Below are 22,457 nucleotides of genomic sequence, written 5' to 3'. Positions count from 1 at the left end.
CACATTTAGAATTTGATGCCTGCAAAATGCCCCAAAGCTGGGACAAAGGAATGTTTATACCCTGTGTTATTATACCTTTTCTTTAAAAATGAATTATCTAAAAATGTAGCCACCAGAGATCACACTACAGAACTAGACGCAAATAAATATGCCATATTCAGCCACACCCCTCCCTTTAGCCACACCCTTCCCTTCAGCCACAACACAGAGCAATGGTACAAATTAAAATTAGAGTACCATTTAAGGTGAATGGTAAGTTAGATTCTTATTCAAACTTTAACACAGTGTAAATAATAACTCATGTAAATCAATCACAATGTTAGCGCCCTGAATTAAAAATGCTAAATGTTTAAATTGGAGCACTGTTTTAATGTGGAACAGGAAATCTGAATAAGAAGCTACAGAATAAGAAGCTAACTTCAGACTTGTGTCGGCTTTCCTATTCCGGCCCAGAGCAGAAAGTGAAGCAGGCATTTACCTGATGAAGAGAGCTAGAGAAGCATCAGTGAAAGCAGGCATTCCCAGTCCAATTTCCCAGGCCACCAGCAAGATACAAAGCAAAAGGGTAGAAGAAACTCAGTTCAGAGTCATGTTGGAGGCTTTCCGCAGTTTTGTGTTCTCCATGTCAGAAAAGCCAGTCCAGTATTGATTTTTGTCTTGTCTTGCTCTTTGTTAGAGGCAGATTTGCTGAAGAGTGCTTTTTTTCTTGATAGAGGAATATTGGGAAGGACACTTTCTCCTGAAGGTTTTGCACTGCAGTCTGCCATCTTGCATACACATAGCTTTGTAGACAGTCACTGTCTTGTTTCTTGGGGAGAAAACAAATGTGGGGAAGGCCAAAGTTTCCACAGGGCAGGACTAACATGCATGCACGATCTATGAACACAAGGGGCTCAAGGTTGGCCCACAGAGTTTGCTACTGGCAGAAAACCTAACAGCAAAATTTACACACAGGTGACATACTACCTAGGTAGACAGGGGGCAGTTTTCTCCAAATCCAACAAGATGGTTTGACCTGCCTCAAATGTGCATTTTATTCCTTTTGGATATTTTTAGTTCAGTGCCTAGAACAGTCCAAAAAGCATCATGAAAACCTTTCCATTACCACCATGCCCTCGGTGACAATGGTCATATTCACAAGTGTCTGTGGTGTTGCCTGAACAAGGTCATCCTCCATCACTTCAAGGATCTTTTTTTTCCTCCTCTTGTGTATGACACCTCTGGATCAATATCAAAAACCAAAATTCCAACATGCACACTTATGTCAGGAGTGTAGAAAAAGGACAAAACAGAAAACGTGAGTAAATACATTTGTTTCTGAATATTCTAAGTAAAAGCTTTTAGTGTGTGTTTTGTTTGCAGGGCTTATGGTAAAATTCACTAAAATGTATCTCTGGGAAAAAGAGTAGGTTCCAAATTGTGATAATCCTACACCTTGGCACATTCTAAATCTGTTGAGAGTAGAGTATCAACAGAAAAAGCAGCAGGCATACAGGACAAATGAATGCTAAAAAATGTGAATCTCAAACCTGTATTTTGTATGTAGTCATATACAGTACAGAAAGAACAGCGTTGCGTGATGTTTTATGCAGAACTGATTCTTAACCATGTGGCTACATAAGCAGCAATGTTGTTGATATATGCTTTGAGCAGAGTCATGCAGGACTGTGACAGAATATATAAGAATATGTGGGGTGACTGTGCGTAAGCCCAGTGTCACCTTCGTTCTCTCTCTCTATTACTTATTGCCTTCTTTCTTTGGACAGATTAAGGACAGACTGTAAAAACTCACTTTCAATCACTTCATTTGGACCAAAAAACAGATCTGATAGCCAACTTGCCTGTCTGCTATATCATACTACTCAAAGCATACACGTATCATGAATGCATGGAGACTCCACATGGGCCAACTGGAAGGAGAGGGATGCAGAAAAGAAAGATAGAGGGAAAAAGCTTTCCAAAAAAAAAAGAAAAAAAAAGAGGCTGGATGAAGCCAGAGGGCAAACCAGAGTGAATATTCTGTAGCTGTTGTGTGTTTTGTTACATGTGAATGAGACATGAGGTAGGTGGATAATGTTTGTACATGATGCATTGGGGACCTCACGCCTCACTTACTCTCTCTGTCACATTATCAAGCAGTGCTATTGCTGTGTTTTATGGCAGTGGTTCTTAATAATTTTGTCTTGTGATTCCCCAAAGAATTGGTCTCAAGATTCCCGCTTTCCAACCCACTGATTTGACAGCATATTCTTGAGGTTAATCTCCCTCAAGCATTCAACCTGCCATACAACAGAAAGCAGAAGCTAAGATGCATAAATTGTAAAGAATTATTTTTTACAAGTGAAAAACAAACAAAGGTTCTAGGAGTGTGTCAGCCATTTAAATCTTACATTGGCTACGGGCACATCAGAGCAGCCAATTTGTGTTGAAGTTGAAAAGCGAGGAGAGGTGCACATGCAAAAACACACACACAAAACTTGATTTGAGTAAGCATTAGATGTCACAATAATCTGACGTATTTTTAAGCATTTAATTTATTTGGTGCATGTACACAAATTAATCCACTAAAGAATTAAATGAAAGCAGCATTAGAAAACCTGTAAGTGTGTCTCTGAATTGTATGTTTCTAAAATTCACTGTAATAACTGGAGAAATTGACTGCCACCTTTTCAAAATTTTTTTTTTTTTTTTTTTTTAAGAGATGTCCTGTCAGAACTTTATTTTGATTGGCTAAGTGTCATGCCACCATCATTTTGCAAATCACATATTAACCTCAACCTTGCACAAGAAGCCTGAGTAAATTTGCATATCTAGTACATTTACCAGTGTTTGTAAAGTGCAAAATTCACAAGTCATGATTTCTGTATTTCATGGTGCTTCAAAACAGATATTAAGCTGGATCTGACCTTAGCTCTCTACAAGTCATGAATGAAGAAACGGGCACTGCTTTCATTTGTTTTCTTTTTTTTTTTTTTTTGTTAATTTTGTTATTGCTTCATCCTTTTCAGAGTCACGTTAAGTCAGGAGCTAACCCAAACTCATTTGACACAGGCAAGAACAGACCCCAAGATGGGTCAGTCCATCACAGACCATCACACACTCACATCACTACTCACACCTATGGACATTTCTGTATAGCCAGTCCACCCACCAGCATGTTTCTGGACAGTACAAGGAAAACATAGCACTTGGAGGAAACCCATGCATACAGAGGAAAACACCCCAAACTCTTCAGACGTTGGCTTAAGTGGGGGTATAAAACCACAATCCCATAACCATGAAGCTGTGACAGTGTCAATACAAGTTGTGTCAACATTAACATTACTGCGAAAAATTAAAACAAGAAAATAGCATCATCCAAATACCACGACCTGAAGAGGTTTTCACATAAAAGCAATTGTTACTGTCATGTACAAATCCAGTTATCTCAATTTTATTTAATACCAACGTTAGGCTATACACAGAAAGGGTCTGTGCAAAGTTTATTTCTTAACTGCAAATGTAATGTTTTGGGATTTTTTTTTTTGCATTTTTCCTGTTTTTTAATTTTTTATTCTAATCTACAGTGTTCCTTATATTCTTTTGTCTGTTATAAATTATATTGCTCTTAACCCCTCAGTTTCCCACTTTATACTAATAAAGTGTTCTCTCTAATCACATATATATGCATTCCTTCTTTCTATTGTACGTGTATTTGTGCACGCACACACACACATACACACACATTGATGAATCCTAAATGGGTAAGTGGATTATTAGATAAAGTGGTTTATTCTCCACCCTGAGCGACAGTACAAAGTGGTGCAATAAAACGCTTTTGCTGAAGCTGTATCTAATAAGAATGTGATGTTTAACTGTGCTTCCAGAGTAATGACACAATCTCACACACATTCTCTCCAATAACAGCTTAATGAATCAGTTCACATTACAGAGAAATAACACACATTTATTACAGTGAAATCAGTGCAAACAGATGGAGCCAGAACTATCACATCCAAAACTCTTCAGGAAGAAGCATTTTAATGAGGAAGGCTTTTAGTATTTTGTCATAATAAAACCTCACAATTCTACAAAATTATGAATAAACTGATTTCAGTGTACATTGTACATGATATTTTTAAGACATTTTGGGACATTTCTCATGGTCAATTCATCATTAAATCATCGTATAAAATGTATAAATGAGTTAAAAAAATCTAATAGTTTGGAGTTCTCACTGTGTCTACATGGGTTTCCTCTGGGTGCTCCGGTTTCCTCTCTCAGTCCAAAAACACATGCTGGTAGGTAGATTGTACATCCTTATGCATACAGTGCCTTGCGAAAGTATTCTGCCCCCTTTTCAAATATTTCAAACATAAAGATATAAAATGTTAATTTTTTGTGAAAAATCAACAAGTGGGACACAATCGTGAAGTGGAATGAAATGTATTGGATGTGTCATACATTTTTAACAAATAAAAAACTGAAAAGTGGTGCGTGCAGTGTTATTCTGCCCCTTTACTTTCAGTGCAGCAAACTCACTCCAGAAGTTCAGTTAGGATCTCTGAATCATCCAATGGTGTCCCAAATGACTGATGAAGATAAATATAATCCACCTGTGTGTAATCAAGTCTCTGTATAAATGCACCTGCTCTGTGATATTCTCAGGGTTCTGTTCAAAGCGCAGAGAGCATCTTGAAGACCAAGGAACACACCAGGCAGGTCCGAGATACTGTTGTGTAGAAGTTTAAAGCCGAATTTGGATACCAAAAGATTTCCCAAGCTTTAAACATCCCAAGGAGCACTGTGCAAACAATCATATTGAAATAGAAGGAGTATCAGACCACTGCAAATCTACCAAGACCCGGCCGCCCTTCTAAACTTTCATCTCGAATAAGGAGAAGACTGATCAGAGATGCAGCCAAGAGGCCCATGATCACTCTGGATGAACTGCAGAGATCTACAGCTGAGGTGGGAGAGTCTGTCCATAGGACAACAATCAGTCGTACACTGCACAAATCTGGCCTTTATGGAAGAGTGGCAAGAAGAAAGCCATTTCTCAAAGATATCCATAAAAAGACTCGTTTAAAGTTTGCCACAAGCCACTGGGACACACCAAACATGTGGAAGAATGTGCTCTGGTCAGATGAAACCAGAATCAAACTGTTTGGCCACAATACAACACGATATGTTTGGCGTAAAAGCAACACAACTCATCACCCTGAACACACCATCCCCACTGTCAAACATGGTGGTGGTAGCATCATGGTTTGGGCCTGCTTTTCATCAGTAGAGACAGGGAAGATGGTCAAAATTGATTGGAAGATGGATGGGGCCAAATACAGGACCATTCTGGAAGAAAACCTGTTGGAGTCTGCAAGAGACCTGAGACTGGGACGGAGATTTATCTTCCAACAAGACAATGATCCAAAACATAAAGCCAAATCTACAATGGAATGGTTTACAAATAAACGTATTCAGGTGTGGGAATGGCCAAGTCAAAGTCCAGACCTGAATCCAATCGAGAATCTGTGGAAAGAGCTGAAGACTGCTGTTCACAAACGCTCTCCATCCACCCTTACTGAGCTCGAGCTGTTTTGCAAGGAAGAATGGGCAAGAATTTCAGTCTCTCGGTGTGCAAAACTGATAGAGACATACCCCAAATGACTTGCAGCTGTAACTGCAGCAAATGGTGGCGCTACAAAGTATTAACGCAAGGGGGCCGAATAACACTGCACACCCCAGTTTTCAGTTTTTTGTTTGTTAAAAAAGTTGGACTTATCCAATAAATTTCATTCCACTTCACGTTTGTGTCCCACTTGTTGTTGATTCTTCGCAAAAAATTTAAATGTTATATCTTTATGCTTGAAGCCTGAAATGTGGCAAAAGTTTGAAAAGTTCAAGGGGGCCAAATACTTTCGCAAGGCACTGTATATATTGGTTTGTGAGTGTGTGTGTATATATATCAGTACATACATTGGTTTTGTAGCATATATACTGGTTTGTGTGTGTATATATATTGGTTTGTATGTATCGGTTTGTGGGCATATATATTGGGTTCTGCGCTGCATGGCAGAAATTTGCCGCTCAGTGCTGTCCAGCAAGTAACCTGTTTTGATGGTGCCCCACGGTTGTAATGAATCTCAGTTTGGACAAACTTTTGACACACTCCAAATAAAACCGAGTAAATTGATTGAGCAAAGTCTTTTGGCTTGTTTTGTGTGTTGTGAAGGTAAACAGTTCGTTACTTTCTGTATTTAGCGCTATTCATTTGTCAATGAAGTGTTAAAAACAATGTGCGCAGCATTATGTGCACATCAAAGAGTCCCTTTCGTTCACTGAATCTGAATCTGCGAATCAGGTACAACGTACTGTTGTAGAAAATAATCCAATCGGCTAGCCTGAGCTTTATTATCTTTATTATGACCTTTATTTATTATTTATAATTGCAGAGCTCGGGTTTTATTTGGAATATGTCAAAAGTTTGTCCAAACTGAGGTTCATTAAAACCATGCAGCACAATCAAAACAGCCTACTCGCTGGACAGCACTGAGCGGCAAATTTCTACCATGCAGCGCAAAACCCAATAATAATACCCACAAACCGATATATACAAACCAATGTATATACCCACAAACCAATATATACCAACAAACCTATATATATATATATATATATATATACACACACACACACACACCAACAAACCAATATATACACACACAAACCAATGTACGTACTGATAATTTTATATATATATATATATATATATATATATATATATATATATGCAATGTATAAACTGATAATCCGATATATACCCACAAACTGATATATACAAACCAACAGTTTAAAACCAATGTATGTGCCATTTCCTGAATGGCTTCCCATACCCAACTATCCCAGGTAGATTTAAGACCCACCATACACAAATAAAGTCCCAAAATACACAAGAAGTTACCTGGTATGATTAAAAGACTGATTCATAAAACAGGCCTCCGGTTCTTATGACCATAACATAATGTTTTAATAAATCATGTTTTGTCATTGTGCAATACAAAACATATAGAAAATTGCATAAATGTCTTAGAAGAAACAAATATAACTTGAATATTTATGACAGTGCTATTGGCAGAATGAGACTAGGAAAAATACCAAGGTCTATATATTAGTGAGAATTAAAGAATTAGCACCAGGTATGGAAAAAAAATTGTAACTGTAGCTTTTTATTATAGAAGAGCAATCTTTTGGATGATCTGTATCTTTCTGGGGTACATATTTAATCAAATACTTTTATTTTATATTATTTTTTAAAATAATATTATTCCTTACATTTTCATTTAAACCTTCAGTGAACACAGAGTTCTCACGCATTTGTACAGGGATAGACACCTCACTAATAACATTAAGACAAATGTTTGATTAAAAACATTCAGTAGTTTCACTTAACTGCATTAAATGCAAACTGTTTGGAGGGGTAATATTTTTAATGCAAAATTTGGCTTTATAACCACATCCCAAGCTTAATCAGCCAATCAGATTCCTTAATAAATGACCGTGCTTCAAGTGAAACAGAAACAGCTAATCATATATAACATTCTGTTGCATCTGGGACAGACCAAAGCATGAGGAAACTGTGGACAAAAAACTGATCAGCTCCCCTGCTGAGCAGTGAACACAACATGCAGTACCCTGACCAAGGGAAGGAATATAATACTGCATACTAATTCATGGTGAATTAAGAGTGTGGATAACTGATGTTTGTCAGCAGTGGAGTAATCTGTCTAGAGCTGTCTCCAAGCTAAATTAGTGCTTATGAACTATTATAAACTTACATCTGACATTACAAAGAGGCCACCATACTGAACTACAAACTAAACAATATAATTAAAGTGTTTGTAACTAGCAAGGCTCAGCCCATTGGAGTGATTGTTAACAAAAACACAGACATAAATATGATTATACACTTCCTTGACAGACAGCTTTAACACGATATCTGATTATTCACAGCTAGTGAGAAAGAAATAGTCCCGAAATGGCACTGCTTGTGACATTAGACATGGTTAAATGCAGAATTTTTAAGTCTTTGGAGCGGAGTCTGAAACTGAGCTGTGGAAATTTCTGTTTTAGAAAGGTATTCGGGAAACAGGTGACACCATTTATGCCATCAAAAATGATAATGTTACAGATTTTCAGTGCATCAGTTTTTCAGTATTGGGGAGGAACAATCAAAATAGATATAGCTCTAGTGAAATCTTTGCTTGTGGATTTGAGTAATCTGCCTATGGTGTGCATATATTATGAATATTAATATTTTAAATAACAATATAATAAAATCTTCATGTCTAAAACATTTGATGTATTCCCTCTACAGTGTTAAGAAGGATTTTCTTTTAAAACTGAGACAATGTTACAAAATCATTGCAGTACTTATTGATATAGATCAATATCGAAAAGTTTACCATTAGTACATTTTTGTCCATTTCACCCAGACCTAGTCCCAGCTATGATGATTTGTTTTTGTGTTTCCATTTAGGTCTCATACCACACAACATGCCAAATAATAATCAGCACTCAAACCTTTCAGGTTTTTAAATTATCTTTGGTCTAAAGAGTATCAGTAAATTTAACAATACATTTTTTTTTATTGAAAATTTTCAAATATTTATTTAACCTTCTCTTCACACCAAGTAGAACATTTGTTGAACATAATAAACATGGAGGTGATGAACATTGTGTTGAAAGTAAATGCACCGAAAGAATTAGCACATGATTGTTAAATGAAGTGTGTGTTAAATAAAATGGAATTAAGTGCTTTATTTCCCTACAATTAGATTATTTATTTAATAGGAAAAAATAAATATATTTAAAATACTCTTTAATTTACAACATGTTCAAGTTTAAAAGTACATAATTGTACTGAAATACAGTTATAAGTATTGGGGAAAATGTTGGAAAAGTGTCTTTCTCCACCCCCTCACAAGTTCTTTGTCAGTTTGTCTTTTACCTTCTCCTCCACATTGGTGAAATATTTCATTCGGGCCAGGATCTCTTTGGCTGACTGTAGGTCTTCTACATGTGAAAGAAAATAGGGTCAAAAGAATGTCATGAAAAAATAGCAACCATTTTTACCTTCGCTGAGTCAAGGAACTGTGGGAAACCTTCTTTTTCACTTCCTCTTACACTTAACAGCGACTTTGGCAGTGTGTGCCAGTGTCATATTTGAGGAGAACGGAGAGGAAGAGGGAGATACCTTTGTTCAGCAATGTATTCATCTGTTCAGTCAAGTCTTTCAATGTCTCTGCAGGAAGAAAGAAAGAACCATGAGTATTTACAGCAGGATATCGGTCCATGCTTAAATAAATGAAAATGAAAGTACCAAAATGTCTTAAAAAAGGAGCACAACCTGTGAAATTTCATAACTCACTGGCTCAAAAAATAAATGCAAAGAAAAACAGAAACTGAAAGCATAATAAAAATGTAGCCTTGAGCATTTCTATAGAATGGGTTTCAGCTCATAAGGAGTCAAATAAATATGGTCTTTCGATGAAATGTGGGTGAAGCAATATTCACCAGCTCTTATACAGGTAGGGTAGTAGTTTCTGTTTTGTTTTGTTGTTTTTCTACTCACCTTGCACAGCCTGGCCGATAGCATTCACCTCCTCTGTGCTCTGACTCTCCGCTAGCTTCTCATTGACATCCATGATTTCCAGGAGGAAGCTAGGGTCAGCCGTAGCATCAGCTCCCTCCTCCAGCTCGACTCCACACAGCTGTAGCTGGGGTTAATCACACAGGTGACACGGAAGAGTTATTGGGAGATGAGCAGTCTAGAAATTTGAGTTAATAAAACATACAGACTAGGGCTGGACGATATGGCCAACATTTATATCACAATATATTTCTTACTTTCGGTTGAAATATATCCAATATTGATAATAACAGAAAAAATCCACTGAAAAACTGCCAAAATCAAAGAGAACATCACCATCAAACATAAACTTCTTGGCATTATCAATATTCATATTTTTAAATAAACTTATATATATATAATATGAATGCCTTGAACTGACGGCTGTGCCCTGTAATGAACGTCAGTCAGTGATGATGCTGCAAAAATTGTATATTGAAATACTGAAAATGTGTTTAAAAATCATATAGGTAATGAAACATTTATTCATTGTCTGTAACCGCTTATCCAGTTCAGGTTCGCGGTGGGTCCAAAGCCTACACGGATTCACTGGGCACAAGGCAGGAACACACCCTGGAGAAATCAGCAGTCCTTCACATGGTGACACACAATCACACATTCACTCACACCTATGGACACTTTTGAGTCGCCAAACAACCTACCAACATGTGTTTTTGGACTGTGGGTGGAAACTGGAGCACCCGGAGGAAACCCACATGGACACAGGGAGAACACACCAAATTTCTCACAGACAGTCACCAGACAGCGGGACTTAAACCCACAACCTCCTGCGAAACTACTTGCTGTGTCATTGTGCTGCTCCTTAGTGAAACATTTTATATTGCAATATAAATTGATGTCAAATTATTTTCCACCCCTAATACAGAAGGACCATCCATTATATTATGACCACCTCCTTGTTTCTACATATACTGTCCATTCTCTCAGCACCACTGACCATACAGGAGCACTTTGAGGTTCTACAATTAATCCACCTGATGCTCTGCATAATTTGTGTACCCGCTTTCACCCTGTTCTTCAGTGGTCATGTCACTGCTGCACGGAGCATGATCCCTCACTCAAATCAAACATGCTCTGTGGTTGTCTGGTTGTAGCCTTTATCACAGAAGGAGGGTGAAAGGAGCTAAACAAATTATGCAGAGCATCAGGTGGACTACAGTCAGTAATTGTAGAGACAAAGTGCTCCTGTATGGCCAGTGGAGCTTATGTTTAAAAATGTTGACCCTAGCTGTCACGCACTTTGGATGACAACAGCAATAAGAAAAGGTAAAATTTCTTTTTTAATATGCTTTATTATTTGGGTATGGAAGACAGTAGCTTCATTATCAAGGATTTCTCAACTGGACAGTGAGAAGACAAATGCATACTTAAAAAGGTGCTATATCCAACAAACAAGACATTTCTATGTAGAGATAGAGTGGGGTAAAAGCATCCAGAGTAAGAAATGAAGTCACACACCCTGTGTGTGGGTATGTGTTCTCTGTGTTTTTGTTTTCATAACTACACTTGCCAAGCATGTAGTCTTGCCAAGTGTAGTCCCACCTTGTGGGAATGATGGCTCTCCCCATGTTTAAGTGTTTCACACTGACCGCACACGTGAAGTGCAAAAATACAAGTTGGTTCTATTTTTGACGCATACCATGCATGGCAATTTTGCTGTATGTACAGTCTGATGTGGCAGCAAGTCAGGTTTATATTGTTGGATCATTTTCAAACTAAAAGCTATGCTCAAATTTAGACAACAAAGTACATTTAAAGGGAACATCTATGATTGTGAGGAAACAGCTCTAAGCTCTGCATCTTTTAAGGTCGAAAGGTATGTTTGAGGGAAAATACACAACAGTTGTTTGTATGTGGCTGAAGTGTATCTTTTCTGTAGGTTTTATTCACTGTTTCAATTACCACAGAAACTCATTTGTAACATGAGTTGTTTAGTTTTGTAGCACTTTCAGTAATGCAGTTAGCCGTCTCCCAAATTTGGAGACATTTCCAACTTAAATATAAGTCTATATTACCCACATATGGAGCTGGAATAGAGCAATCCTCATTTCAGTTCATGCTTTTCAATGTTTGGATTTCTGTCTGTTGACTAATTCAACTCTGGATGCCTCAACCATGGGCAGAGAGAGAGAAAGAAAAACTAACAAACCAGACCTAGCCTGTTTTTTTTCTCTCTTCATTTACAGACACTGGGGCTTCGTAAAAACCTTATACGAGTTTTGAGCACACAAACAGACTTGAGAGCTAGCAAGTTGAGAGGAAACCTCTTCTGAATTGTATAAAAATATTTTTTTTATTTTAATTAGGAACTATGGGTTTAAGCAATATACAGATAATAAAGACTTAAGTAAATGGTATTATCATGGGAAAATGCAGGGAAAACAGAAACCGCTTTCACCTCAAGACACAGTGTCTGGTGTGAAATAACAAGTGCTGCGAAATGGTCCTAATGCTCCTTGCACGCGGTGCTGCTTCTGGTGTGAAATCGGCAAAACTGCTGCATTGTACTTGTCTGTATTTACCAGCAGCTCTCTCTGGGCATCATGCTAAAATGTGAAAACGTCTGTCAAAACATTCCTTCACTGAAAAAACAAGTTAAAAAAAAGTCTCTGGAGCAGCTCTCACTGTCCACTGTCCTAAAAGCACAAATGGGAAGACGGATGGCAGTGTGCAATACCAAGGTAAAAGCGATTCTTCAACAAGTTCTTCAGCAAAAAAATGCTGTCTTATAACTGCTCTATGTTGCTTGTCTGTGTTTAGCAGCCGCTGTCTCTGGGCACCTTCCTCAGAACGCCAACGAAGGGGAAATGTGTAACTGAAGTGAAGTGCATGATGAATAGAGTCTAGAGTAACTAAAAATTTAAAATCATATTAGAGATTAGGCACAGAGTTTGGCCCAAGCACATTTTATCACCTGTCTGTAAACAGCAACATTTAAGGAAATAAACAGTACATTTCTTATGCTAAAATTAATTATTAGCATACGGTAAATAGCATCCAGAAATCATTACACTGTCTATAAAAATGGACCAAAGTACAATGCATAATAAAAAACTGAATTTGCCCAAAGTTTTTGTCCATTTGAGTTTTATGCAAGTGCCTGATGATTTAGTCATGCAGTTGAGCATAATGCTAATTGACGGCCTATAAGCTCACATTGCTTCCATTACATTAACCATGTAGCTTCTGTTTTCGGAAGCCAACTATGGCTATCAAACATGTTTTGGCTGATGGAATGCATTGGGGTGGAGGGGAAACTGTGTAAATTAGATTTTCTGCCAAACCATTCCTTTAAGGGAGTCTCTCACTTAGTGCTGCATAAATCAGCACGCCTAACACATGTTAACTGGACACAATTTGAATAAATTTTGTTCTCAATTTGTCTTGGCCTCACAGTATGATGAAAATCAATTCAACCCTAATTAGCCTAGACATTAAAATTCTGCAGGTTTTTCTTACCATGTAGACAGCACGCGTGAGTGGTTTCTGTAGCGTCCTGAAGGCTTTGTTTACCAGTGCAGACTGCTTTTCAGAATATCCTTGTTCTGTCTGAAATGAAGGATCACAAACCCATGCAAATTAATGGACTATTTCTCATTGCAGCAACAGGCAGCCACTTAAAAATAGTTGACATAAGAGAAAATCACAGAATGACAACAGGAAATAAAGTATATGCACAAAAGTATAGAGACACATACACATTACACCTACAAAAGGTTTTATGATATCTCATTGGGTCTGTGGGAGTTTTTGCCCATTCATCCAGAGGAACATTTATGAGGTCAGACACTGATGATGGATGAGAGGGCCTGGCTTGCAATCTCTGTTCTGATTCATGCCAAAGGCGTTTGTTGGGGTTAAGGTCAAGGCTCTGTGAGGGCCAGTGAAGTTCTTCGACAACAAACTAACCCAATCAGGCCTTTACAGATCTCGCTTTGTGCACTAGGGCCTAGTCGTGCTGGAACAGACAAGGGCGTTCCACAAACTATTCCGACAAACCTAAAAGTATACTATTGTCCAAAATGTTACGGCATGCTGAATTATTAAGATTTCCCTTTACTAAGGGGCCTACCGAACCCCTGAAAAACAGCTCAATAGCACTACCTTCATCTTATTATGAAGTGCCTGGCACACACTTTCTGTGCTGATGTTAAAGCCAGAGATCATTGGTGATAATTACACAATGTGTGCCTCAGCAAGTAGCAACCCCACACTTTTTTTACATGGTCTGCCATTTCTTGGTCGAGTTGCTGTGGTTCCTAAATACTACCACTTTTCCATAATACCACTCACAACTGAAAAAGGCATATAAAAAGGGAAGAAATTTCACAAATTTACTTCTACTACAGTGAAAGTCAGTGAGCATTTTAGAATGACCCATTTTTGCATAGCTAGGTACTTGATTTTGTACACCTGTGGCAACGGGACTAAATAAAACTACCAAATTCAATGATTAGAGTGAGGATGTGTGTCCCAATACTTTTGTCCATATAGTGCATAAGAAAAAATTCTTATATTTTAACACCTGAAAATATGATATGCCTACAGCTAGTCATTTCCAAATATCACACCACACTGTCACTTCTTTGTTTCAAAACAATCCCTATGGCATGCAGCTGCTTTTCTGATTCACGAATCCTTGGCAATGTTGATAATTGGATTTTTTTTTTTTATCTTTCTCAGGGGTCTGTGTGTTTGGGTAATGGCAGAGACTGAATGTTAGTTAGCTCTCTGAGGGGGCGAGGAGGGAGCGTAGTGTCAGGAAGAATAACAGGAGGAAAACGGCAGAGAATGAATAGCAGCAGAGGAACATTTTCCGCTGTCAGGCATGTCAAACCCCAGAGAATCAATAGCTGCCCACTAAGGCACGAGGGGCATTGCTGTCAGAGAGATCCCATCAGACTCACAGGCCACACACCCAAATCTAATGTGAAGATTGCAACCGTTTTACCAAAGATCTGCTGCTCTGCACTTCCTGCATCTGCACAAAGCAGCATAATCAGATTCTGCATTGTGGATCACAGTTTAAATCACTTGTTTGTGTCAACAGAGACAGTGGGGACAAAAATTGTTCTAGAGATTTGTCTGTCTGACTCAGGCCTTTGATACATGTTACATTTTTTCTGTAATGGTTCTGTAATAAAGAATCTATATAATATATAGAATGTAAAAATTATGACAACTCAAAGAACCATTTAAAATGTTTATATGGGTATTTTTGTGTTTAAATGGTTAGTTTCTGCTGTGCTATACATACCCAAAAATGTACTTTTTGCTGTTTCATGACTTCTAAATACCACATACAAGTGCATCTCAATAAATTAGAGTATCATCAAAAAGTCCATTCAAAAAGTGAAACTCATATTATATAGATTCATTACAAACAGAGTGATCTATTTCAAGTGTTTATTTCTTTTAATGTTGATGATTATGACAGCCAGTGAAAACCCAGAAGTCATTACCTCAGAAAAAATTAATATTATATAAAGACTAAATTACTGCATCAATGCAGCGTGGCATGGAGGTGATCTGGGGCACTGCTGATGTGTTATTGAAGCCGAAGTTGCCTTGAACACAGCCTTCAGCTCATCTGCATTGTTGGGTCTGGTGTCTCTCATATTCCTCTTGACAATACCCCATAGATTCTCTATGAGTTTGCTGTCCAATCAAACAAAGTGATATTGTGGTAATAAACCAGGTATTAGTACTTTTGGCAGTGTGGACAGGTGCTAAGTCCTGCTGGAAAATGAAATCCACATCTCCATAAAGCTTGTTAGCAGAGGGAAGCATGAAGTGCTCTAAAATGTCCTGGTAGACGGCTGTGCTGACTTTGGACGTGATATAACACAGTGGACCAAAACCAGCAGATGGCATGACTTCACAAACTATCACTGTTTGTGGAAACTTCACACTAGACCTCAAGCAGATTGTGTGCCTCTCCAGTCTTCTTCCAGACCTTCCAGACCTTAGTTTTCAAATTAAATGCAACATTTACTTTCATTACATAACAAGACTTTGGACCACTGAGAAACAGCCCAGTCCTTTTTCTCCTTGTTCCACACTTTTGCCGTTGTCTCTGGGTCATGAGTGGCTTGACAGGAATGCAACAGTTGTGGCCCGTGTCGTGGATACGTCTGTGTTTGATGGCTCTCGAAGCACTGACTCCAGCAGCAGTCCACTCCTTGTGAATCTTCCCCAAATTTTTTTTAATGGCCTTTTCTTGTTCATCCCTGTTTCTTGTGCAACTTTTTCTAACACACTTTTTCCTTCCATTCAACTTTCCATTAACATTCTTGGATACAGGTTGTCAATGACTGCCTTCTGGACATCTGTCAGGCCAGAAGTCTTCCCCATGATTGTGTAGCCTTCTGAACCTGACTAAGGGACAATTTTTTTATTGATTATTCTAATTTTCTGAGAAAATAACTTCTGGGTTTTCACTGACTGTAAGCCATAATCATCAACATTAAACAAAATAAACACTTGAAATATATCACTCTGTAATGAACCTATATATGAGTTTCACTTTTTGAATTGAATTACTGAAATAAATTAACTTTTGGACGGCACGGTGGCACAGCAGGAAGTGTTGCAGTTACACAGCTCCAGGGACCTGGAGGTTGTGGGTTCAAGTCCCACTCTGGGTTACTGTCTGTGAGGAGTTTGGTGTGTTCTCCCAGTGTCAGCGTAGGTTTTCTCCGGCTGCTCCGGTTTTCTCCCACAGCACACAAAAAAAAAAACACACATTGGTAGATGAATTTGCGACTCAAAACGTGTCTGTGAGTGTGAGAGTGAATGTGTGATTGTGTGTCGCCCTGTGAAGGACTGGCGCCCCCTCCAGGGTGTGTTCCTGCCTTGCACCCAGTGATGCTGGGTAGGCTTTGGACCAACCACGACCCTGAACTGAAGAAGTGGTTAAAGACAGATATTCTAATTTATAGAGATGTACCTGTATACTCTGTACTAATGTCTGTAGAAATATCTTTTAATTAACAAATTCGGCTAATTTACTGTACACCCACTGTAGACTCAGATGTTCTGTGTGCCCACAGCTTTTATAATCTTTATAGGAAAGCACTGACAAAAAGACTAGATGCTCTGGAACAGCTACACACAGATCCAAGGTCATCATTCTTAATGCCAAGAGAACACAAAAGGGGTACAAAATACAACGCTCCTATCAAGACCCCTAAATTCAGAAGAAACATGGGATGATGAGGTATCCTCAAATAACATCTGCTAACATCCATCACGTGTTGTATTAAAAAACTCAAGAGCATAGATCTATCTGCAGAATTAAGGAAGACTGAGATGGTTTATTAGTCTCAGCTGTGGCATTTTCAAAATTTAAAAAGATTACAAGAAAGCTGATATATGCATCTTGTGGCTCTTTTACTCAGTTTTTAAACATTGACCGAAGGGCCTGTTACATTCCTGCAAATAATGTCTTGCTGCAAACTATATTACTAAGCAAGTTTGCTTAATTAACAATGACAAGTATTTCTGCATAATTTAATGACTGTGGTGTAAAGTAATTCAGAGTGAACTGGAGTGAAATAGTTTACTGTAGAGAAACTGACTAAACCACAATGTCTGAGCTAAATAGACATTGCTCATAAAAATAAAGGGAACACTAAAATAACATCCTAGATCTCAGTGAATGAAATATTCCACTTGAAAATTGTTATTCATTACATAATGAAATACGTTGAGAACAAAATCATTCATTCATTCATTATCTGTAACCGCTTATCCAATTCAGGGTCACGGTGGGTCCAGAGCCTACCTGGAATCATTGGGCGCAAGGCGGGGAATACACCCTGGAAGGGGGCGCCAGTCCTTCACAAGGCAACACAGACACACACACACACACATTCACTCACACACTCACACCTACGGACACTTTGGAGTCACCAATCCACCTACCAACGTGTGTTTTTGGAACCGTGGGAGGAAACCGGAGCACCCGGAGGAAACCCACACGGACACGGGGAGAACACACCAACTCCTCACAGACAGTCACCCGGAGCGGTAATCGAACCCACAACCTCCAGGAGCTGTGTGACTGCGACACTACCTGCTGCGCCACCGTGCCGCCTGAGAACAAAATGATCAGCGTAAATCAAACATTATCTCACAGAGGTCCGAATTGGGAGTCATACTCAAAATAAAAGTGGAAAATCAAATTACAGGCTGATCCAATTTCAGTGGAAATTCCTCAAGACAAGTTAAAATGAGGCTCAGTAGTGTGTGTGGCCTCCAAGTGCTGCATGACCACCCTACCACACCTGGGCATGCTCCTGATGAGGCAGCGGATGTTCTCCTGGGGGATCTTCTCTCAGACCTGGATTATAGCTTCAGTCAGCTCCTGGACAGTCTGTGGTGCAACGTGGCGTTGGTGGATGGAACGAGACATGATGTCCCAGATGTGCTCGATTGGATTCATGTCTGTGGAAGGGGCTTGGCTTCCATAGCTTCAATGCCTTCATCCTGCAGGAATTGCTGACACACTTCAGCCACATGAGGCCTAGCATTGTCATGCATCAGAAGGAACCCAGGGCCCACCGCACCAGCATGGTCTCACAATGGGTCTGAGGATCTCATCCTGGTACCTAATGGCAGTCAGGGCACCTCTGGCTAGCACATGGACTAGTTTTATTTAGTCCCATTGCCACAGGTGTACAAAATGCAGCTCTCCAAAGAAATGCCTCCCCAAACCATTACTTACCCACTGCCAAACCGCTCATGCTAGAGGATGCTGCAGGCAGCAGAACGTTCTCCATTTCGTCTCCAGACTCTGTCATGTCTGTCACATGTGCTCAGTGTGAACCTGCTCTCATCCGTGAAGAGCACAGGGCGCCAACGGCAAATCCGCCAATCTTGGTGTTCTCTGGCAAATGCCAATCGCCCTACACAGTGCTGGGCTGTGAGCACAAGCCCCACTTGTGGATGTTTGGCCCTCATACCACCCTCACTGAGTCTGGTTCTGACAGTTTGCGCAGAAACATGGATATTAATGGCCTGCTGGAGGTCATTTTGCAGGGCTCTGTTCCTCCTTGCACAAAGGAGGAGGTAGCGGTCCTGCTGCTGGGTTGTTGCCCTCCTATGGCCTCCTGGTGTACTGGCCTGTTTCCTGCTATCTCCTTCATGCTCTGAAAACTGTGCTGACAGACGCAGCAAACCTTCTTGACACAGCTCACATTGGTGTGCCATCCTGGATGAGTTGCACTACCTGAGCAACTTCTGTGGGTTGTAGACACCGCCTCACGCTTTCTCTAGTGGTGAGAGCACTGACAAAATGCAAAAGTGACCAAAACATCAGCCAGAAAAGATGAGAACAGAGAACTGGTCACCACCTGCAGAACCACTCCTTTATAGGGGTTGTCTTGCTCATTGCCTCTCATTTCTACCTGTTGTCTGTTCCATTTGTGCAACAGCAGGTGAAATTGATTCACAATCAGTGTTGCTTCCTAACTGGACAAGTTGATTTCACAGAAGTGTGATTGACTTGGAGAAACATTGTGTTGTTTAAGTGTTCCCTTTATTTTTATTTTTTTAGCAGTGTACGTAATGGTAAAACAGTGATTATATATTTATATGACTCTACTTACCTAGAATGAGGATTTCATATCAAACAAATGTGTATGATTTTGTCATGAGCGGTTGAACATGAAAGTGAAAAATGTTGATTTCCCCTTAAATAAATGATGTGCGTGAAAGCTGAATGACTAAGCTGTAGATCCTCCAGCTACCAGTAGAGCTCACTGTTGTTCTGTATTTTTATGAATATGGGGAATCAGTTCCTATAATGCAATGCAGGCTATATTATTTGCATTATCCTTTTGAAAATTCTGGTACCGATGATTTGCGGCTGAAGTTGTCTGGATGCAGAGATCTCTGCAGTTCTAAGTATCTTCTCTGCAGCTTCTGAATATCCAAAGCAAATATCTGATCACTAGAAAAGAAATGCAAAACAATTGCAAGATTACAACCTGCATAAATAATTATATTCATAAAAATGACAAAAGTCCCTAAGTGCAACACATTAACAAACTAAAAATGTAGCATAAATATTAAACAAGTTCTTGACCTTGGACCCTCCATTTCATAACACTGATTCTCCTACATTTAATGTTTCCTCAGCTGATGAATAAACTGATTGCACTTTGAAATCAAATACTGGCAGAGAACGAAAGCACATCAATTCCCACTACATTAGAGATTCTTAAATTCAGGGTCATGATATCCTATTAGGATACCACATTTACAAAATGAGTTGATTGGCCGTCTCAGTTTTTCATTATCTACTTGAGCAGTAGATCAGAATACTATTCATTTTACTGCGTTTGTAATCCTATAAAAATAAATGTATTATTTCACAATGACAATCCATGTACATTCAGGTTCTTTGTGTTAGAAATGTTTATGCATCACCAGTGTCAGATACGGCAGAACAAATAGTATCTTATACTGGTGTCTGCGCCAAGTTGCCATTCCATTTTTTCCGTTTTAAGGCAGGTACTTCAGGGTCAACGCCAATTTTCCTCAAGATTTAGTGCTGCTTTAAGATCAGACTCCTGCTCTTACATACAATGTCATTTTGAAGAGAAATGGATCCTAGGTCAGCAGTTCTACTCTGAGATGCTTTATGACTTAAGGTGCAGTAATAAAAAAAAAAAACACCCTTTAAATGCAGTACCATTGTTTACCAAAAACTGACAATTCTATTAATCATCTCCACTCCTCCTCCTCTCTCCACCTTTTAGTATAGAGCAGGGTGTGTCAATACTGTGTCTTGAAGACTGATTTGTGTTAAGTATGTCTGAGTCTTTCTCTGTGAAGTATTCTTGGGTTTGCATAAATTACCTTAATGTAATTGGCCTCAATGTAAATTTCTCATTGTCTTCTTTGTGTACAATTTTATTTTATTTTTTTTTTGTAAATATACACTTATAAAAGTAGTGTACATTAAAAATAATGCAAATTGATCAATAACTCTGTTTAACAAAATTACTTATTAAGTAGCCCTTAAATATACATTCCCTAATGCCTTTAAAAGTGATTTAGATGTTCGCCTCCATTCATTAAACTCAGCTCTATGAATAATCATTTAATCGCCATTTCCAATTTCTCACTGGCAGCTTGAATGCCTCTCCCCAGAATCACTTAAACACAATCGAAATGATCCATTTTCACCTACTTAAGAATATTATAAGATGTTTTACAAGACGAAAAAATAATCGACTGAGTACAGATTACAAAGAAGTTAGCATTTTGCATTTTTAAATGGTACGGTGACTTTTATATTTGTTTTTTTATGAACTATGACATAAATCAGCAAAATCAACAAGATCCTATTTTGACTGCATGATGACCTTAACCCTAATACGGATGCCTCTTTACATTTGAAGAGGTCTGTATCAACACTGAGCAGACTAAACATACTCTTAAAGCACAGAGCTTTTTGAGCACGTTTGCGCGTGATGGGAGGTGAACTGTAGCTAAAACCGACTCTGTGAGGGACTTCTGAATGAATGTCTCACCAATTTAAAATCTGAAAGTAAGTGGCTCTCTCCTCCGGAGGCTGAATAACTCCACACCCCGAACAGAAGAAGAGGTCAGACACAGAGCCACATCTCCAGCACCTTCTCTCTGAAGGAGACAAACTCAAACTCCGTCTCAAACCCACAGTGAACCTCGCTCTCCTCTTTGACTCAACTCGAGTTAAACGCGGTGGTGTAGTCGTACAGATTACAGAGTTTCCTGCAGCAAAACAAAAACTAACGGCGACATTTTGTATGTGCCGGACACGTTTGTGAATCCTGTGAAAAACGCACAGAGTCCGCACACAGTTCATACTCCTCTAAATTAAGTCTAAAACACCGTAAACAATTCTGAATGAGATGCACGCTGTTTGGAAACAGAGATAGTTTCCGCTGTCAAAGGCTCTGTTCCCATCTGCGCATTTCACACTTGCTCACTACACTCCGTTGACTATAGATTTATATACGGTGTAGGATTCTGAGAGGTTTGGTCAGAACAAAAATGTAGCTTGTTAAGATGCTTTAAATATTTTTTTTAGCTTATCATTTGTTTTAATTTAATATAATTATTTCAATGTAAACTGAAGGCTTGTATGAATTATTCGAATATTTTACTAATTTTATATATATTATATAATTTTATATACATTAACACTTCAAAAATAACGATAGGTATATTAAACAACATTAGTAACAGTCTCACAATTAGCTAAATATCTATCTTCAGAAAGCTTAAACAGTGAAGTGTTGTAGTACGTTTGCATGTATATTGGAATGTACACGATGTCAAAATAAAAGTCCTTTATCAGCGGTGTACAAGCCCGGAACACTGCAAAACATTGTTTATCTAGTAAAAACACTGCAGTGAAATATCTTGCTTAAGGTTCGGGATAATCATCAATATCAACATAAATAAGGAAAAATGCATATTAAAATAGTGAATAAACAAGCACCCAACCAGCACCTAATTTCAATCATAAACCTATTTAAAGTACATGATCAACGTTTGTTTGGAAACATTTCTTCTTAAATTAAGAGTATTAATAAATATATATATATATATATATATATATTTTTTTTTTTTTTTTTTTTTCCTTATTCTCCTGGGAAGGACAAGATGCTGAAACACTGCTCTGAGTTTTAAGAACATGGTCAGGTGTTGATGTTGGATAAGGTTTGAATGAAGAACTTTAGCAGAAATCATAGGAAACATACTGGATGATGTT

At 38.6% G+C, this 22,457-nt stretch overlaps 1 protein-coding gene across 1 annotated transcript; it reads right to left on the bottom strand.

Moving 5' to 3' along the window:
- Window positions 1-8,633: 8,633 nt before the first annotated feature.
- LOC136677111 (iron-sulfur cluster co-chaperone protein HscB-like) lies at window positions 8,634-21,640 on the bottom strand. The gene is made up of 6 exons (XM_066654527.1): window positions 21,232-21,640; window positions 19,547-19,643; window positions 13,148-13,237; window positions 9,611-9,755; window positions 9,233-9,280; window positions 8,634-9,051 (listed from the first exon to the last, which is right to left on the bottom strand). Exons 1-6 carry the CDS (start codon window positions 21,543-21,545, stop codon window positions 8,957-8,959), a joined length of 789 nt encoding a protein of 262 aa, XP_066510624.1. The 5' UTR covers window positions 21,546-21,640; the 3' UTR covers window positions 8,634-8,956.
- Between the last annotated feature and the right edge of the window lie 817 nt (window positions 21,641-22,457).

This window comes from Hoplias malabaricus, chromosome X2, assembly GCF_029633855.1.
Source record: "Hoplias malabaricus isolate fHopMal1 chromosome X2, fHopMal1.hap1, whole genome shotgun sequence".
NCBI lineage: Eukaryota > Metazoa > Chordata > Actinopteri > Characiformes > Erythrinidae > Hoplias > Hoplias malabaricus.
This window is presented reverse-complemented; position numbering and strand designations above follow the sequence as displayed.

Coding starts and splice junctions, on each gene's coding strand:
- LOC136677111 (XM_066654527.1), bottom strand. CDS start 21,545: ATGAACTGTGTGCGGACTCTGTGCGTTTTTCACAGGATTCACAAACGT. Junction 19,644..21,231: donor TACTTTCAGATTTTAAATTG/GTGAGACATTCA, acceptor TTTCTTTTCTAG/TGATCAGATATTTGCTTTGG. Junction 9,052..9,232: donor GAATACATTGCTGAACAAAG/GTATCTCCCTCT, acceptor TTTCACATGTAG/AAGACCTACAGTCAGCCAAA.